This window comes from Nanorana parkeri, unplaced genomic scaffold, assembly GCF_000935625.1.
Source record: "Nanorana parkeri isolate BGI_ZX_2015 unplaced genomic scaffold, ASM93562v1 scaffold344, whole genome shotgun sequence".
Lineage (NCBI taxonomy): Eukaryota > Metazoa > Chordata > Amphibia > Anura > Dicroglossidae > Nanorana > Nanorana parkeri.
The window spans coordinates 1,050,984-1,070,331 of record NW_017306612.1 but is presented as its reverse complement, the minus strand read 5'-3'; the positions used below and the strand labels follow the sequence as shown (position 1 = coordinate 1,070,331).

Sequence of the window (19,348 nt, the reverse complement as noted above, 5' to 3'; positions counted from 1 at the left end):
TGCTGAGCCAGCCAGGAAATGCCTCAGTGCCTATGATTGTCGCTGCGCGCTGTCAGCTTCCTGGCGGGCTCGGCACATGGAGCTGCGAACACGCCTGAGCCCATCACTAGTCACCATCAGGAAACCTGCTTTAAAAAAAAGACATACAGCCATCGCAGGAAGCGGCTGTAAAGAAGCTGCAATACATATCCCATCCGAACTGGGCAAAGAATGAACCAATTGCCGGTAGACCAAGAGAAAACATTAACTCTTTTTGGAAATCTGACATCAGATAACTAAATACACAACACAAACCATCAGGCTACTGTATAATACGTCTCTTGCCGGGCCCACCAGCTGGTACACAGGTCGGGATATTCATTTCATGCGAGATGGCCGCTGGGAGTTGTGTTTCTATGCTCTGCCATTAGCGTCAGATGGTGGATTCTGAATCATCTGCAGAACCCGGTGCGGACCGACGTTTAATATTCATTATTTAAGGCTCTCGGCTCAGGTAACATAAGTATATTGAGACGGTAAGGCCACGCGAACATAAAAAGTATAAAAGGAGATGTTTAATATTTCATAGGAAACACAACTCTACGGCGACAGGTGGTCATAGAGAGACGGAGGGGCAGCAAATGAGTGATCTATAAGTGGTGACAGATCTCATCCAGGTTCAGCTCTGCAGCATAGTTTTGAGATATAGCACCGCCAGAATAGGGCGAAGGGCCGGACCCGCCAGAGAGAACAGAGCTATAGACTGGGCTTCCAACCGTTTAGCGGTTGAGTCCATGAATCCACAAGTGGGAATGGATCACTTTTGCACAACATAAGCAACTAATCAGCATGTTTCCAATCTCCAGAGAGAAGTAGCTGAGAAATCTGGAGCAAAGGGAAAGTCCTTGTGGCCTTAGGGGTTTTAAATGACCCAAGGCTGCAAAAAGTACTGGTAGAAGCCACAAGCAGATCCTCTGGCTTCACAGTGGTGCATACTGCATCAATAAGAGTCAAAACCATTTACTTTAATGGAGAACTATGGGGTCTGGGCTTTTCCCCATAGTTCTCCTAAAGGTAACGGGAGGACACAAACTAGCGTCCTCCCGTCACCCTAAGCTCAGGATACCGCGAGCTACAGCTTCCTGTATACTGAGACGCCGCAGCTGAAGCGAACCCCGACAATTATGTCTGGATCCGCCCAGCTGCGTGAGTGACAGCTGGCTCAGCCTATCTAGAGGCAGAGCCAGCTGTACCCGCCCCCTCCCCCGTCCGTTCTGCTAGTCAGCGCTGGAGGATCGGAGCAGGGAGGGAGGAATCCAGCCCCTCCCCTGTCACGGCTCTCTGCAGTGACAGGATTGAGAAGTGAGCGAGCGCCGGTATGTGTTCGCTCACTTCCCAATCCACTGAGCTGACCTGCGACAGTCTCATTGTCACAGGTCGGCTATAACTATGAGGTGAGTGAAAAGCACCCCCCTCATAGTTCTCCTTTAACTTGGGAGCGAGAGCAGTAGACTGACTCCTCAGGGCCATAAGTCAAGGACTGGGGTGACTCAGAGTTTTTATGGCCCGTGACTTGGAAGCTGCTAAGTTCACAGGCAAATCAGATATAGAATCTGCAGGAGAGGGTGCGGGAATGCGCGTAACATCTTCACAGCCAAAGTCAGCAAATAACTGTGATTTGGGTCATAAAAATTATTTATGACCGTAGAAAAGACCTCATCCCAAAAGGGCAGAGGACTCGCCTACACGTGTAAGAGCCAAAGAATTTCAAGGGTGGGACAGAGTTTATGAGCAGAGGATAACATGATTACAGGCGGGAGGTGTCGGCACCGCCAGTAGGCGTCCTGCAAGCAGCCCCAGACGCGTTAGCAGAAAGTCAGCTGGGTGAGCCCGGTGCAGGAAGAAGAAAAGTGCCGGCAGAAAGTAGGTTCGTTCTTCACATAGAAGAGCAGAAGAAAAGACGTCCATCCTCCTAGGACACTAGCAAAATACTGAGGCATGCTGCTAGTGGGAGGAGTTATCCTGGGCTGGCCTACAGCTTTTCTGCTTGCCAGTGTCCTGTAGACGGCAGTATAACCTGAAGGTCAAACACTTTGCGTGTCCCTCGACTAACGTGTAGAAAGAAAATCCTGTACCAGGACAGAGCCAGTCACCTCGGCACCAGCAATTTGGTCTCATGTATCTGATTGCTGGCGCCCAGGTACAATGTAACAGCCTTGTGCACAGAGTAGTCAGAGATTTTATTCCAGAGACATGGAGAGACGACTCATGGCTGGGGGGGCTCATTGGACGAAGACTAGAAGAAGATGAGAACTGCTGAGACATCTAGTTCTGAACGTGTGTATGCCGTGATTAGGGACTGCTGGGACTTTCTAGTTGCTTACTATCTGTGAACTGTTTTACAAACACTAAGTCCCCCTTTTGCCCCGCTAGCTTGTCTGGTGGTCCTCGGCTGCGGCCTGGTATCACAGGACTCTTTGATCCCCCCCACTCCTGATCCCACACTGAGAAGGTTCCACAAGACCAGCTCTACCAGCCCGTGCGGATCTCTCTCCTTAGGCGGAGTGACCTGACACCCTAAGGGCTTGTTCACACCAAGCGCGGAGCAGATCCAGAGCAGAGCAGGTGCAGACCGGATCAAAACTGCGTCCAATGTATTCCTATGGTATTTTGAGCTCCAGTTCACATCGCAGCGTGCAGATCCAGAGCAGGTGAAAAAACTGTGGCAAGCCCTATTTTACCTGCTCTGGAACGCATCAAAAACGCATCAAAAATGCATGCAAGTGCCTGAAAGCCCATGTTAAACTTTAAAAAAACGGTTCGGAACGCATCAAAAACGCGGCACAACACACTGCACTGCGTGTGCAGAAACCTGACCGGATCTGCTCTGCATTTGGTGTGAACAAGACCTAAGTGCGAGTCCCGACCCTCTTTTGTTGTTCTTTGTTGCCGTTAACCTGTTGCTGTGTCGTATCTTATTGTTGAAAACCCCTAATAAAGAACACCGGGTCAAGGGTCCTAAAGACCACTCACTATCTCTGTGTGTGTTCCGTTCCCTTCCCACACCTCTGTCATAGTAGACTGCAAAGAGGCTGCAGGAAATCAGCAGCACTGAGATGTAACAAAGGATGAAAAGACGTGGAAACAGTATTTTATGAAAAAAAAAAACCTGGCAATTGTTTTTAAATCTAATACCTTTACCAAACGAAATGTCACCGATGTATGGTTCCCATCGAGTTTATTTTATGGCGCAACAAATGGTTTGCGTGTTTGACTCACATGAAATTCTCGGGGTATTCACTGAGCGCCATGTCCATGATATTCAGGGCATCGTGGTAGTGTTTCTGAGCGGAAAGCAGCAGTGCCAACAAGTGGAGGCAATTGGAGTCATCGCCCTGCAGCTGGAGGGCCTGTCGCACATAACCCAGAGCCTCCGGGATCTGGAGAGGAATCGGGTCACATGATCAGAGACACACATACAAAAAAAACTTCTGACCCCACATTGGTGCACAAACGAGTTCCCAAACATGTATTAGGCATTGATACCCCCAGTCTGGTGACACTTCCTGTATTAGGCATTGATACCCCCAGTCTGGTGGCACTTCCTGTACTAGGCATTGATATCCCCAGTCTGGTGACACTTCCTGTATTAGGCATTGATACCCCCAGTCTGGTGGCACTTCCTGTACTAGGCATTGATATCCCCAGTCTGGTGACACTTCCTGTATTAGGCATTGATACCCCCAGTCTGGTGGCACTTCCTGTACTAGGCATTGATATCCCCAGTCTGGTGACACTTCCTGTATTAGGCATTGATACCCCCAGTCTGGTGGCACTTCCTGTACTAGGCATTGATATCCCCAGTCTGGTGACACTTCCTGTATTAGGCATTGATACCCCCAGTCTGGTGGCACTTCCTGTACTAGGCATTGATATCCCCAGTCTGGTGACACTTCCTGTATTAGGCATTGATACCCCCAGTCTGGTGGCACTTCCTGTACTAGGCATTGATATCCCCAGTCTGGTGACACTTCCTGTATTAGGCATTGATACCCCCAGTCTGGTGGCACTTCCTGTACTAGGCATTGATATCCCCAGTCTGGTGACACTTCCTGTATTAGGCATTGATACCCCCAGTCTGGTGGCACTTCCTGTACTAGGCATTGATATCCCCAGTCTGGTGACACTTCCTGTATTAGGCATTGATACCCCCAGTCTGGTGGCACTTCCTGTACTAGGCATTGATATCCCCAGTCTGGTGACACTTCCTGTATTAGGCATTGATACCCCCAGTCTGGTGGCACTTCCTGTACTAGGCATTGATATCCCCAGTCTGGTGACACTTCCTGTATTAGGCATTGATACCCCCAGTCTGGTGGCACTTCCTGTACTAGGCATTGATATCCCCAGTCTGGTGACACTTCCTGTATTAGGCATTGATACCCCCAGTCTGGTGGCACTTCCTGTACTAGGCATTGATATCCCCAGTCTGGTGACACTTCCTGTATTAGGCATTGATACCCCCAGTCTGGTGGCACTTCCTGTACTAGGCATTGATATCCCCAGTCTGGTGACACTTCCTGTATTAGGCATTGATACCCCCAGTCTGGTGGCACTTCCTGTACTAGGCATTGATATCCCCAGTCTGGTGACACTTCCTGTATTAGGCATTGATACCCCCAGTCTGGTGGCACTTCCTGTACTAGGCATTGATATCCCCAGTCTGGTGACACTTCCTGTTCTAGGCATTGATACCCCCAGTCTGGTGACACTTCCTGTACTCAGCTTATGATGTTACTGACTGCAGGAAAACATAGCAGATATCAGAACGTCCTCCATCCACAGCCGGCCTCTGCACTGCCCAGATCACAAAGGGGGAATTACAGCTGAACTCTGGGCAAAAGGATTTAGAATCAGTCAAACATTTGTATTGGCGTCTCAGTATACTGCGAGCTGCAGCTCTCTATATACTGAGCCTAGGGAGACGGGAGGACGCTAGTTTGTGTCCTCCCGTTACCCTAAGGAGATCTATGGGGAAAAGCCCTGACCCCATAGATCTCCTTTAATATGGAGCTAGCATCCAGTCTGCTTTCTTTTCATGTAAGTACTTGCATGCTGATTGTGTAACCCGTCCAGATATCTTTTGCCTCTCAAAGAGATCTCACTACTCCCCCTGATAATGAATTCTTCTGCTTTCCTCTCCAGAAGGACAGCGCCATCTTTGTTCAGCCACCATCCAGGGACACCATCTACTTCAGGAACGGAGATGCCGGTGTTCTGTCGAAAGTCCCAACTTATCGAGATCTCCAACGACCTGACTTCCGGTTTAGTTAGAAGTAAGAGGTTTGGCCGAGAAGGCTCTGCTGCACGTGCGCCACCCGCTGCATTTCCCTTTACACATACCACACAGCAATAAAGTATTAAAATGAAGTAGGGTCAGACTAATCCATCACGTTATTAATCTCAGTTGCCCCACTCAATATGGCCGCAAGCGGCAGCCATATTGAGTGGGGCAACTGAGATTAATAACGTGCTGGATTAGTCTAAACCTAGTTCATTTTAATACTTTATTGCTGTGTGGTATGTATATAGGGAAATGCAGCGGGTGGCGCACGTGGAGCAGAGCCTTCTCGGCCAAACCTCTTACTTCTAACTAAACCGGAAGTCAGGTCGTTGGAGATCTCGATGCGTTGGGGTTTTCGATAGAACACTGGCTTAGCGATGACAGTCATGGTGTCTGGCTGGGTTCACACATGTCTGCCACAGATCAGCCCCTACTGTAGCCTCTCAACTTGTAACTTGCTACAAAATGCGTTCCATGCATTTTCGATGCATTTTGATGCGATCCAGGGCATTCCAGACCAGACAAAATAGGACAAGCAGTAATTGTCTGGTCTGGAATGGACTGCGCTGGTGGGAACAGAGGCCAGAAGAACCATAGGGACACATTGGGATGCATTTTGGGTCTGGAAACGGTCTGGTCTGGTGGTAATCTGGATGTGGTGTGAATGGGCCCTCAAGGTTTTTAGGAAAAAGAGATCAGACTGCAACATTGTAACTCAGCAGCAGTCCCAGTGACAACGGTCAGTAACCAGTGACAATGTGTCACCCTATCAAGGGCCCAGACCGTAATTAAGAAAAAAAAACTGACAAAGGTTCTAACCCTCCCCTCAGTTTTGCCTAGCGATACACTTCAAATAAAATTGCTTTTTCTTGTATTCTTCTATTTTACACCTCTTTGTGACTGTTTACTTTGTCATATAAATATGAAACATTTCAATAAAAACATATTGATTTAAAAAAAATAAGCCCACAGATTCAGATTTTTGCTTAAATAAAGCCATTTCCTAACCAATCAAAATGCACCATTGTGCAGTGCAAAGAACCTGGGTGTAAATGATGACATTGCGTTCTCAGTACCAAAGTGATTGGACCTCGGTCTCCACCTACTATCTATTCGCACACAGCCAGGCCCGGCGCTACCGCGAGGCAAGTCAGGCGGCCGTCTTACGTCACTGCATGGTGAGGGAGGAAAAAACAAGGATCCAGACATGCGTGGCACCTCAGGCAGTAGCCGGCCAGCTAAATTAGGACCCCCACCTGGAGCTCCTCCCACTGGACCAGCGCTGACTCGCCGCTGCTCTCCCGCACCGAAGGTAAGTGAAAAAAAAAAAAACAGCGCAAACATCGGGGCATTTTGACAAGTACGAGTACTTGTCAAAATGCCCTGTTTTTACAGGGGGTCGGGGAGGGGGGCGCAAAAATGCACCTTGCCTGTGTAGGCACGAATCCTAGCACTGGCCCTGCACACAGTGAGCAAACCGGCATAGCAGGATGGGCCAGCATGCAGCAAGAAGCTGCGAATGAACGGCCCCCCCTCTGCAGCGGAGAGGCACCTGGCACTGAGCCCCGAGTGCCTGGAACGCAGCTGCTAAGCCTTAAACAAGCAGGACAAGCCAGGAGGCAATTCCTAGCTATTCAGACTATGCAAACCAGCCGAGTCACAACCACGGTGCTCAGGAAGGTCGCACAAACCCATGTATGCAAAGCACATGCTCTGAACGTGGATACACCACCAGGCACAGGGCACCCGCAGACATAGAGATTTATGTCATGTTCACCTTAAAGGAAACCTGTCGCTGCTCTAAAACAGGCCAGACGGGTAATACAAATGAAAGACCGCGCAGAGCTGCATCTTAGTACTGGAGTGCCTGGGGGAATCTTACCTATGTAAATACTATTCTGCGGGAGGGAGAAAGTGCTTCAACCTAAACCAGCCTATTGCTTCAGTCAACTAATGGGCAGTCAGAGGGAAGCATGGGAGGTGGAAGAGAAAATATGAAAGTATACGAGATAGATAGATTTATAGACAGATGAAAGATAGATCGATATATATTTAAAGGAGAACTATGAGGTGAGTGATTTTCACTCACCTCATAGTTCTAGCCGACCTGTGACAATGAGACTGTCACAGGTCGGCTCAGTAGATCGGGAGGTGAGCGAACACATACCGGCGTTCGCGCCCCTCTCGATCCTGTCACGGATCTCTGCCGTGACAGAGGAGGGGCTGGATTCCCCCCTCCCCTCTGCCAGCGCTGACTGGCGGAACGGACGGGGGAGGGTACAGCTGGGCGGATCTCGACATCGATGTAGGGATCCGCTCCGGCGTCTAAGTATAGCGCGAGCTGTAGCTCCCTATATACTGAGCTTAGGGTGACGGGAGGACGCTAGTTTGTGTCCTCCCGTTACCCTAAGGAGAACTATGGGGAAAAGCCTTGACCCCATAGTTCTCCTTTAATGTATAATGTGCCAACAGGCCATTTGCGGCTCCTGAGGCCAGGTCTACGAGGATGGGGCATAGCAATATGGTGATGTGGTAACGGGACATGTAGTCTTGACAAGCACAATCAAATGAAATGCTCAGTGTGCGTCTCCTGACTGGAAGTTCAGGGCGGCTGCTGTATGATCCAGGGCAAGCGGCTGTGAAAACCACTCAATTTAGGTGCTTCTGCACAGAGAAAGTACTTTATTGGGGAATGTGTTATTGGTAGGGAGAGCACTAATGGGTGGAAGGTGTCGGTCACAAGTTTGGAGTAAACAGAACATATCTGGTGAGCTTACCTGCCGAGAGATCGCCAACTGCAGAGCGAGGTAGAACGCGGCCTGATGGTCTGTTGGCGACAAGCTGTGAGCCCTGAGGAGGAAGAGATCGGGATGGTCAAAAACATGACTGACACTGTTCCACAGAGTACAGGTTCCCTTCATATGAATGCCGGGCGGTGAGACAGAAATACCCAAGAATGCAAATGTCATATATTGCAGCTCATTAGTCCTCAGATGAGGCGGCTGCATTTGTTTTTCCTTTATTTTTATGAGATACTTTCACATTATGGAAACCCGACTTGTTTATGACTTCCTCCAGTTCATTGGTAGGTCACTGATGGTGCAATTCCTACACATACAGTGGAGTTACACTGTCCCGGGACTCTCCTCCACTTTCTACATCTTACAAATGCTGACAGTGAATAGGGAGTCTACACTGCACTGTGCATGCACCACAAAAAGATTGCTAGGAGAAAGAGGAAGGATTTTTTTGGTAGAAGAGACAAACAAAATGTGTCTAAACTCCACTGTCCAAACATACTTTGTATGTCTCATACAATATGAACACAATACACTACATACACCCATACATAAAATATACACACACATACAGCATATACTGAGTGGTTCCAGACTAATCCTGGACCTCTCTGCAGACTACCTGCAGCTAGGCAATGCAGCCTGGCCCAGAAGCCGCCCCCATCCTGTGACTGTACAATGTAGGAGCAGCACACAGATAATATTATCCCTTTATTATTCCCTCCTGAACGGAAGTTCCCAGTGTTAGACTAACAGCACAGGAACAAACCCCGAATGGTTCAGGAGGGCTGTTCCTCCCTCTCCCAGTCTAAATACTGCAGTACCAAGAGGCTGATGCCAAGACAGTTTCATGTACTGATACTAGCTGTATTTAAAGGAGAAGTATTGGGGAGGAGTGATATATACTCGTCCCAATACTTCGAGCCTGCGTCGGCTCTATATACAGAGAGCTAAGAACCCAAAAACCAGCAATTGCTCAGCTCAGTGTTCTCCCTGCAGGGGGAAGGGACTGTCAGTCACCGCTGCCCACAGGGATTCCCCCCTCACCTCTCCATTCCTCACAGCGCTGAGTGGGAGGGACAGACAGAGGAGGGGGCGGGCATAGTTGGCTCTGGCTCTCGAGAGGCAGAGCCAACCATCAATCAGGCAGCAGGGCAGATCCCGACAAGATTGTCTGGATGTTTCCTGACTGCAGCGCGGCTCTGCACTACCTGCTATATGCGGACTTTGGGTCACCGGAGTGCATTAGTGAATATACTCCTATGACTCAAAAGAAAAGTAAAGGTTCGGCTATGCTTCTAATATACAATTCATTTTTCTTGGAATCTGATTTTTGTTATACTTGCTTGGAGCCCCACGTGTATCATACCAACAGATAAAACAGCTTCAGGTTTTATAAACTGCCAAAAATCACATTTACAAAAAAAAAAAATTAAAACCCCCAAAACTTTGATTTTTTTTCGGGCCTTCAGTTTTGTTCTGAAGAATCTGCCAGCACTTACCTCTGAAAGGCGAGGAGGGCTTTCCTCTGTAGATCCTCCTGCATCCCACGCAGAGACGCTGCAAGAGAAGTGCATACGGAAATGAGAAGCGGCATCGCCCCGATGGTACATTCATCATCCACAAATTACATTTCCAGATATGGACTAAGAGGCGGCGCCGCTAAGCTGACATTTCACGGCTGCGCCGCTATAAAGAATTCGAGGTGAACTCGGCTCAGAGCAATTTACATCTCAAATCGTCCACATAACGTGACCGCCGTGCAATGTCAGAATAACAGAAACCCTTCCTGTGAAATGAGACGACCTGCTCGCGGCAGCAACGCAGGGAAATGCCGGGCAAATTAGGGACTGCTGGGACTTGTAGTGGCTTACTATCTGTGAACTGTTTTACGAACACTAAGTCCCCCTTTTCCCCGCTAGCTTGTCTGGTGGTCCTCGGCTGCGGCCTGGTATCACAGGACCCTCCGATCCCCCTGTTCCTGATCCCACACTGAGAAGGTTCCACAAGACCAGCTCTACAGACCACTGAGACGCCGCAGCCGGAGCGGATCCCGACTTAGACGTCGGGATCCGCCCAGCTGGGTGAGTGACAGCTGGCTCTGCCTATCTGAGGCAGAGCCAGCTGTACCCGCCCCCTTCCCCGTCCGTTCCGCCAGTCAGCGCTGGCAGATCGGAGCGGGGAGGGGGGAATTCAGCCCCTCCCCTGTCATGGCAGAGAGCTGTGACAGGATCGAGAAGTGAGCGAGCGGCGGTATGTGTTCGCTCACCTCCCGATCTACTGAGCCGACCTGTGACAGTCTCATTGTCACAGGTCGGCTAGAACTATGAGGTGAGTGGAAATCACGGTTCTCCTTTAAAGGGAATTAGAATTGTAGTATTTGTGAGAACATATTTAGTGATATCACTTTGTAAAATCAATGCGAGCTGAAAAATACAATCTGCTAACACACCTACTGTGAATTGTTCACATGATTGAGGAAAATGCCTCCGGATACCTTTCACCAAGGTCAGGTGATGGCTTCAGACTACTTTCCCAACCCAGCTCCGTGGGACCCGGGAAGAGACACTGAGGCGCGGTTCACACCTAGGCGACTGAGCTGCTGAGCTGTTTTCACGCGCAGTTTTCAATGCATAGAGATATCTATGGAACTCCTGCACCTTTTTGCGCGACAGGCAATTTCGTCTGTGTGACAAACTGCAAAGGTGTGAACAGCCTCTATTGACTTCAATCACGTGACTCAATCCGCGCGATATATCGCCTAGGTGTGAAGCTAGCCTGAGGCCCGGTGCAGACCTGAGCGATCGCGCGGTCCTGCACAATTGCAGACAGCGATTGCAGTGTGGCCCCATTGATATCAAAGGAGTGACATCCGCACGGCAATCGCAGAAAAAAGGTACATGTAGCATCGTGTTTGGATGCACGGGTGGAATTGCGGCGGGACTGGGGTGCCATTAGAAAATAATGGCACTCACAACACGATCGTCTGCAATGGGCGACTCCGTGGCCGCGCAGTATCGTGAGCGATTGCCCTGCGGTCACAGATTGCCTAGGTGTGCACCAGCTCTGAAGGACACACGGTGGCTTCCGCCAATATCGCGTTTTCCAGGAGCTCTGTTGCTCCGATGGAGACATGGGAGGCATCCTAATGACATCAGCAGGACACGTCGTCTTCTCCAGGCTGGGCAGAGTGGAGCTGTCAATCAAGGCACTGGCTCCACCCACGCAGATATCGCTGCCTGTGACATGGGCAGCAGGGAGGACCAAGCCCTATAGCAAGCTGGGAGCAGACAGCTTAACTGGCCATACACCCGAAGAACTTTAATTGAAAATTAGTTTTTTTGGAACTTTTGATCCATTTTTTATTGTTAATTGTGTCAAATTGACAATCGCCTTCGACTTGATCAAAAAGTGTTTTTTTTTCAGTGGGTCAGTTGACTTAGATGCGCATGGTAAGAGAAGCAGTAAAGTCTAATAATTGCCTAATGCCTCAAAGCAGAGCTTATACCGGGGAGAGTCGAACTCCGGCCCTCCAGCTGCTGTGAAACTACAAATCCTATCATTGCCTCTGCTTCAGGAAGTCATGACTGTGGCTGTCAGACTCTTGCAATGCCTCATGGGATGTGCAGATGCCCCACAAGTGGAGGGCCGGAATTTACCTGCCCCTGGCCTATGCAGCAAGCATACAGGATGAAAACATTTTTGAAACATTTTTGAAACATTGCCACAAACTGATAAAACGTATTCACATCTATGTATCTCTTTATTACATGTATATCAGAAAAAGACATTAAAAGGAGAACTATGAGGTCAGGGCTTTTCCCCATAGTTCTCCTTAGGGTAACGGGAGGACACAAACTAGCGTCCTCCTGTCACCCTAAGCTCAGTATACCGCGAGCTGACGCCGCAGCCGGAGCGGATCCCGACATCGATGTCGAGATCCGCCCAGCTGCGTGAGTGACAGCTGGCTCTGCCTATCTAGAGGCAGAGCCAGCTGTACCCGCCCCCTCCCCCGTCCGTTCCGCCATTCAGCGCTGGCGGATGGGAGGGGGAAATCCAGCCCCTCCCGTGTCACGGCAGAGAGCCGTGACAGGATCGAGAGGTGAGAGAACGCCGGTATGTGTTCGCTCACTTCCTGATCTACTGAGCCGACCTGTGACAGTCTCATTGTCACAGGTCGGCTAGAACTATGAGGTGAGTGAAAAGCACCCCCCCCATCCCCCCCTCATAGCTCTCCTTTAAGTCTTTTCCCCATAGTTCTCCTTAAGGTAACGGGAGGACACAATCTAGCCATCACCCTAGGCTCAGGCTTCGGTATGTGTTCACTCACCTCCCGATCTACTGAGCCGACCTGTGATTCTCATGGTCACAGGTCGGCTAGAACTATGAGGTGAGTGAAAAGCACTCGCCTCAGAGTTCTCCTTTAAGAATTTCATAGGAACGGGTCAGTAGTTTGTAATTTTTTCCAATAGAATACTACAGGAAAAAGCAGCCAATGGGGACCTTTCAAAACCCATCCAGTCACAGCCTAAGAACGCTTCTAGATGAGAACAAACAATAAGAAGAATGTGATTACTCATTTCCCAACATTCTGCCATCGATTAGAAAAGCTGCAAAAATGTTCACAAGCACTCCCAGTGTAAATGGTCCTGGGAGAGGCGGGGCAATAAAAGGGGGAAAACTCCGAAAATGAGATGTTTTATAGTCCCAGGAAAACCCGTCTGCCCCGTCTAGGACAATCTCTGGCCAGCTATCAGCCGCTCTCTGTTCCGGGGGAGAGACATCAGAATTGTCTTCCATACAGCCTCAGACATTATATTAGAGCAGTGTGTACGGAAACATGTTACACAGCTATCAGCCGCCTTTTAACCTCTTGCCGTCCGCCCGTAGTAGAAAAACGGACGGACGGCACTGCTGCATCTGCGGGGTCTTTTCTGCTCGCGCGCGCCCCCTAGCGGGCACGCACGGGCAGAAAAGACCCGTCCAATGCAAACACCCGTTACCGGGTGTTTCACATATAGGCGATCAGCGGGTCCATAGCCCGCCGATCGCCTATATGTGCTCGTTCGCGGCAAGCCCCCCCCCGCGCACGCTCGGCGCTTCCGGTTTTTTTTTTTTTTTTTTTTTTCCCCCTGACCCCTCACCTTGATTCCCGGGATCCGCTGCCCCATCTTGGATCCCGGGACCGGCTCCGAGGGCGTCAGGAGGAGGAGGACGGGAGATCAGCTCCTTGCTGATCCCCGTCCGGGCTGTGAATGCAGAAGTGATGTGTGTTACATCACTTCCGCATTCACCTGTCAGTCATCTGGAGAGAGAAGAAGCTGATAAAGCAGATCTCTGCTTTATCAGCTTCTTTTGGGGTCCATAGGTGATATTAGGGGTCCTAGAGACCCCTAATATCTCCATAAAGAGGACCTGTCAGTGTGCCTTTGCTATTATATAGGGGGTTGTTATCCCCCTATATAATGTTATCCCCCTATATAATAGCAATAACAATAAGTGCAAAAAAAAGAAAAGTAACACATAAAAAAATAAAATAAAATAAAAGCCACATATAAAAAAAGGGGAAAAAACCCCCCCAAAATGTTTAACTCCCCCACCCCCACGTTTACGCGCCTATAAACGTAAATACGCGTCCGGTGCCCCAGCGCGCAAAAATTACAATTGCGCTACACATGTTACATATCGCCGCGAACGTCGCAGTGAGAGCAATCATTTTAGGGCCATCAATCACTGATAACACTAAACTGATGAGCGGTAACAGCTTTTAAAGCGTCGCCTAGGGCCAATTTTGGGTATTATCGTTTTTTGAGGTTTCGTGCGCGCATGCAATTTTAAGGCTTGACATGTTTAGTGTCTTTTTACCCGACGTGACCCCATCTTTTATATTTTACCAAAAAATTGGGTAATAATAAATGTTTTATCATTTAATATAGGGGAAACTGTTTTTTTTTTTTTAAATTTCGGTAATTTTTCCTTAATATAGTAAAAAAATAAAACCCCCAGTGGTGAATAAATACCACCAAAAGAAAGCTCTATCTGTCCCCAAAAAAGGGTATAAAATTCATTTCAGTACAGCGCTGCATGACGGAATAAATGTCAGTTAAAGTACCGCAGCGCTGAATACTGAAAAATGGCCTGGATGGGAAGGGGGTTTAACACCGCGGATGTCAACTGGTTAAAGTGCATATAAAAAAAAAAAAATGAAGTTCTCTCATTTCATCTCTTTTGGTCGGTGAGATAGACGACTGAATGTGTTTTGTTATATACATTGAGGGGAATTTATCTAAACCGGAGCAGACAAAAATAACTTTTTCATTTTGCTGCGTAGAAAAAAAACAAGCAATTAACCCCTTGTAGTGAGGAGGTGGCCCCACTGCAAAGGGTTAATAAAAATGCTGCCCGGAGCCTTTAAAGCCTACAACGCGAGTCCTAGAGACATAAGGAAGATGAAAGAAAGTCACAGGCTATGATACTCATTCAGAATGCGCATTACCATCCGATGCTTGTAAACTGTAGGTGAGTCCGAGGGCTAGGTAACCTTTGGCTTTAAATTCAGGGCTCTTTTCACTGCAGTCAACAACCAATTTGGCAAACCGTTCAGCTTCGTCCATCTGCAAAAGATAAAAGGTCATAAAATCAAGGAAGTCTGCGGTCAGCACATCTGCAGAAAGGGCGGCAGGGTCTATATGTCACAGAGATAATGAGCCCTGTTCTCCATGCGCTACCTCAGGGGAGGGACATATCAGGCTCGGCCCCTGAGGATCTTCCATCACAAGACCTGGGCTGTACATACAACCCACTAGGGAACGTATTTCGGAGAATAATAGGAACAGTCCTTATTCATTTCCAATATATTGTACACAAACCCTAAGCAAAGCTTCCATTTGATTCATATTTTGGGGTCAGGAAAGGAATTTTATTTAGGGCCCATCGGCAGCTTGTCTTCAAAAGCTGGGATTGGTATTAAAGAGATCACCGAGGTTTGTCTTTTCACAAGGCTGATTCACCAATGAAGGAGTGAATGGGCTTAATGATGCACATGTGCAGTAGGAATTGGGATGCTGCCGGGGCTTCTTTCTGCAAAGGTGCGGGGCCACACAAAGAACTCCAGTGCAGGGCTGAAGGTTAGTATTTTGGTAAGTGGCTGCCTCTTGGGGGAGAACATTTAAAGAACAACTCCATCCAAAGTGAAATTGTCCTTTAAAGGAGAACTGTGGGGTTAGGGCTTTTCCCCATAGTTCTCCTTAGGGTAACGGGAGGACACAAACTAGCGTCCTCCCGTCACCCTAGGCTAAGTATACCGCGAGCTGGCGGATCGGAGCGGGGAGGGGTGAATCCATCCCCTCCCCTGTCACGGCAGAGAGCCGTGACAGGATCGAGAGGTGAGAGAACGCCGGTATGTGTTCGCTCACCTCTCGATCTACTGAGCCGACCTGTGACAGTCTCATTGTCACAGGTCGGCTAGAACTATGAGGGGAGTGAAAAGCACTCCCCTCATAGTTCTCCTTTAAGGCCTCATTCACACGCGTGCCGGCCCGTACAGCTCCATGCTGCGTGCAGGGCCATATCGGGCCGCTCCCGGGAAGGACAGGTGCTGCATGTCCTCCTCTATGTGAGTACGCGGTCGTACGCTCACCCAGACTGCATGTTCGTGCGGGTGCAGGTGTCCATGCTCATACGCTGACAGGATTGATCCCGTCTGCGTTCAAGCCGGGGGGCACCCGTACGGACGTGCAGGTTGGGTGTGTGTACTGCCGCGTACTCCTATAGAGAAGGACAGGGGCTGCGTACAAATCACACGCAGCACCTGTCCTTCCTGGGAGCGGCCCGATATGGCCCTGCACGCAGCACGGTGCTGTACGGGCCGGCACGCGTGTGAATAAGGGCTGATGGTGAACTCCAGCCTAACCTTCCTTTTTGCACACTTGTAGAAGGTCCTCTGCTGTGCTGAACGCGGTAAGTCTCATATCTCTGCACACTGAGTTCCACACGAACTGCAATAGAAGCTGCAAAGTTATGTGGAGTTCACCTAATTTCCAGGCTGGACAACTTCAAGCATCATCTACCCCTCTCCTCCCAATTCTCACTGTCCCTGGCCCACCCCTTTTAGCCATTTGCTTTCTGTGCGGTCAATCATTTAGTCTCAGCGTCATGTGTGGGAATACGGCAACACAGAATAAGTCACTGCTACTCATATGTCATGTAGCTCCGCACAGTCTCACCCAGTGTAAGGATCCCATGCACAGCTTGGCAGCGAGGAGGGGGATGGTGGCATCTTCTGGCTTGAGGCGAATACATTCTCTTAGAACTTTTACAGCTCTGGCAGACTGGAGAGAAACACAAACAGAGAAGACAAATAACTCCATGTAAATAAGCAGACTCGGGTTCACCTTTCTATTCCTTCACCGAGTCATGCTTCAATTCAGCTGCTGTAATGATGTGATATACCGGATTGTGATATGCTGGCTGCAAGCCTCCATTAGACTTGCAGTGGGAGGGTATTAGCAAGCTGTTTATGCAGACACAGGTGCAACAACCATTCACATGTGTTCTGCCACTAGGTGGCAATGTTCTTGTATGATGCAATGCTCTTCCTAATGGAACTACATGGTTATGATGTCATTTCCTGTCCAATATGCTCAGCCATGCGTCCAGCATCTCCCTCACAGGTAATATCTGCTTATCAGTTAGGGGGATGTACATGGGCGGCTTCACAGGCAGGACAGCCCAGGGTACTCTATTGAGTACTACTTAGTGGTACCCCGTAGAGCAGAGAGAACGGTGTGGAACCGCAGACTCTGATGGATTAGCCATACTGTCCAGAAGAGGAGGATGCAACTGTGCAGGGAGGGCCGGAGTTTAGCTTTAATGATCTCTGAATGAAGACAGTCATACCTTCTAACTATGTATATATCAGTCTGCTCAGACCTGCCATGATTCCCAGAGCACAGCGCCATCTAGAGGAGTCTTATGTTTTACTCCGGGACTCCAGCTTCTCCATACCCTTCGCGCACCGGCTCTTCCATACCCTCAGCCCACGGGCTCCTCCGCCCACCGGCTCCTCCATACCCTTACCCTCCGCCCACCGGCTCCTCCATACCCTCAGCCCACGGGCTCCTCCGCCCACCGGCTCCTCCATACCCTCCGCCCACCGGCTCCTCCATACCCTCCGCCCACCGGCTCCTCCATACCCTCCGCCCACCGGCTCCTCCATACCCTCCGCCCACCGGCTCCTCCATACCCTCCGCCCACCGGCTCCTCCATACCCTCCGCCCACCGGCTCCTCCATACCCTCCGCCCACCGGCTCCTCCATACCCTCCGCCCACCGGCTCCTCCATACCCTCCGCCCACCGGCTCCTCCATACCCTCCGCCCACCGGCTCCTCCATACCCTCCGCCCACCGGCTCCTCCATACCCTCCGCCCACCGGCTCCTCCATACCCTCCGCCCACCGGCTCCTCCATACCCTCCGCCCACCGGCTCCTCCATACCCTCCGCCCACCGGCTCCTCCATACCCTCCGCCCACCGGCTCCTCCATACCCTCCGCCCACCGGCTCCTCCATACCCTCCGCCCACCGGCTCCTCCATACCCTCCGCCCACCGGCTCCTCCATACCCTCCGCCCACCGGCTCCTCCATACCCTCCGCCCACCGGCTCCTCCATACCCTCCGCCCACCGGCTCCTCCATACCCTCCGCCCACCGGCTCCTCCATACCCTCAGCCCACGGGCTCCTCCATACCCTCCGCCCACCGGCTCCTCCATACCCTCCGCCCACCGGCTCCTCCATACCCACAGCCCACGGGCTCCTCTACAACCTCCCTGCACTGGCTCTTCAGCACTGAAGGTATCTCCTGCTGTCTCGCAAATCATAGTGCATACGCGTCTTAGGAGCCATCGTGTGTGGTATACAGACAAGGAAGAGACGTCACCTTTCCTGAAGCCATCAGGGAGAGCGCAAACTGGTACCAGAGGTGAAATTCTTCAAAAGCAAACTTCATGGCGCGCTCCAAGCACTGCAGAGAGACACAAGGACACTCAGGTGGGCGTCACTTTAAGACGGTGGGAGGCGGGGCAGTGGCACCGAGCCATTAGAACTGCAGGGTTCAGAAACGTCTCATGCTATTCAGCCCAATGACATCATAGGGGGGACTGGGTGTTGTTGTCCCCTCATTTGTCCCTACGAATAGGTGTGACACTCACCTCCGACAGCATTTCATACTGGCCCCTCCTCCCCAGCGCGATCGTCAGGAGGTCATAGACCACGGACGCGCTCTGCAGACTGATAATCCGATCATTTTTATGCTCCGGGATCCGACTGAGAACCGCGTCTCTGTTGGCCTGAAAGGAAATGCGACCAATCATGAGACGCCATGAAGTCATATAACACATTCACTGATCACAGAATGGATGCTGCAGTGCGATGGGCGGCGCTGCTACTCCATGACAGGCAACAATCTCATTTTAAAGCAGAACCCCGCTGAAGCTTCTCTATGGCCAAGAAACGCCCCCACCCCCATATGAGTGACGAGTCCCCAGAGCTGTCACTTACACATAGGACTCCCCTATATGACAGTGTGGATGGGCCCAACGTTGTCACATGCAGGGGTGTCCCCAAGCCTTCTCTCACCAGTTGACGAGGAGGAAACATGGAGCCAATCAGGAAGGCGGGAGGGGGGGAGGCGCCTGGCTTCCTGATTTGCCAGCTTCTCGACCAATCAGTAAGCCGGGCACCGAGTCATTACACGGCACCCGGCTTCTTGATTGGCCAGGAAGCCAGCTCCATCGTCAACAAGTGACGAGGAAGCATGAAGCCGGCTTTCCGGCCAATCAGGAAGCAAGGTGATGACTCGCCGTCCGACTTCCTCATTGGCCAGTTTTCCAACCAATCAGGAAGCTAGGCGGTGAGTCATTACATGCTTCCTGATAAGGGAAGTTCGGGTATCGGGCTAGGCATCTGAGCATTTGGGTGAGTACTTGTACTCGCCCAAATACTCGGTATCAGCACTAATACTAGTATCGGTGCATTCCTACTAGATGGTGCACAACCGGTTGGGATGAGTGTTGCTGGTGGAACGGTGACACCACTAAGAGCCAGGCGGGGAGATGTGGAAGGGCCATACACATCCCTCTGCCCGGCTCTGAGCAACCTGGGACGCTATGGCTGGCATCCCGCCCAGCTCCTGGCAACCAGTGATGTCACTGGTTGCCAGGAGCTGGGCGGA

At 50.4% G+C, this 19,348-nt stretch overlaps 1 protein-coding gene across 1 annotated transcript in view; it reads right to left on the bottom strand.

Annotated features, from left to right (window-relative positions):
• TTC7B (tetratricopeptide repeat domain 7B) overlaps positions 1-19,348 on the bottom strand; it is a 112,451-nt gene that overhangs the window by 54,059 nt on the left and 39,044 nt on the right. Inside the window, exons 8-14 of the mRNA XM_018558519.1 lie at positions 18,327-18,464; positions 18,056-18,139; positions 16,347-16,451; positions 14,618-14,735; positions 9,624-9,681; positions 8,101-8,173; positions 3,259-3,419 (exon numbers count right to left, since the gene is read on the bottom strand). Of these exons, the coding sequence (XP_018414021.1) occupies positions 3,259-3,419; positions 8,101-8,173; positions 9,624-9,681; positions 14,618-14,735; positions 16,347-16,451; positions 18,056-18,139; positions 18,327-18,464 (737 nt within the window). The remainder of the gene's footprint in view (positions 1-3,258; positions 3,420-8,100; positions 8,174-9,623; positions 9,682-14,617; positions 14,736-16,346; positions 16,452-18,055; positions 18,140-18,326; positions 18,465-19,348) is intronic.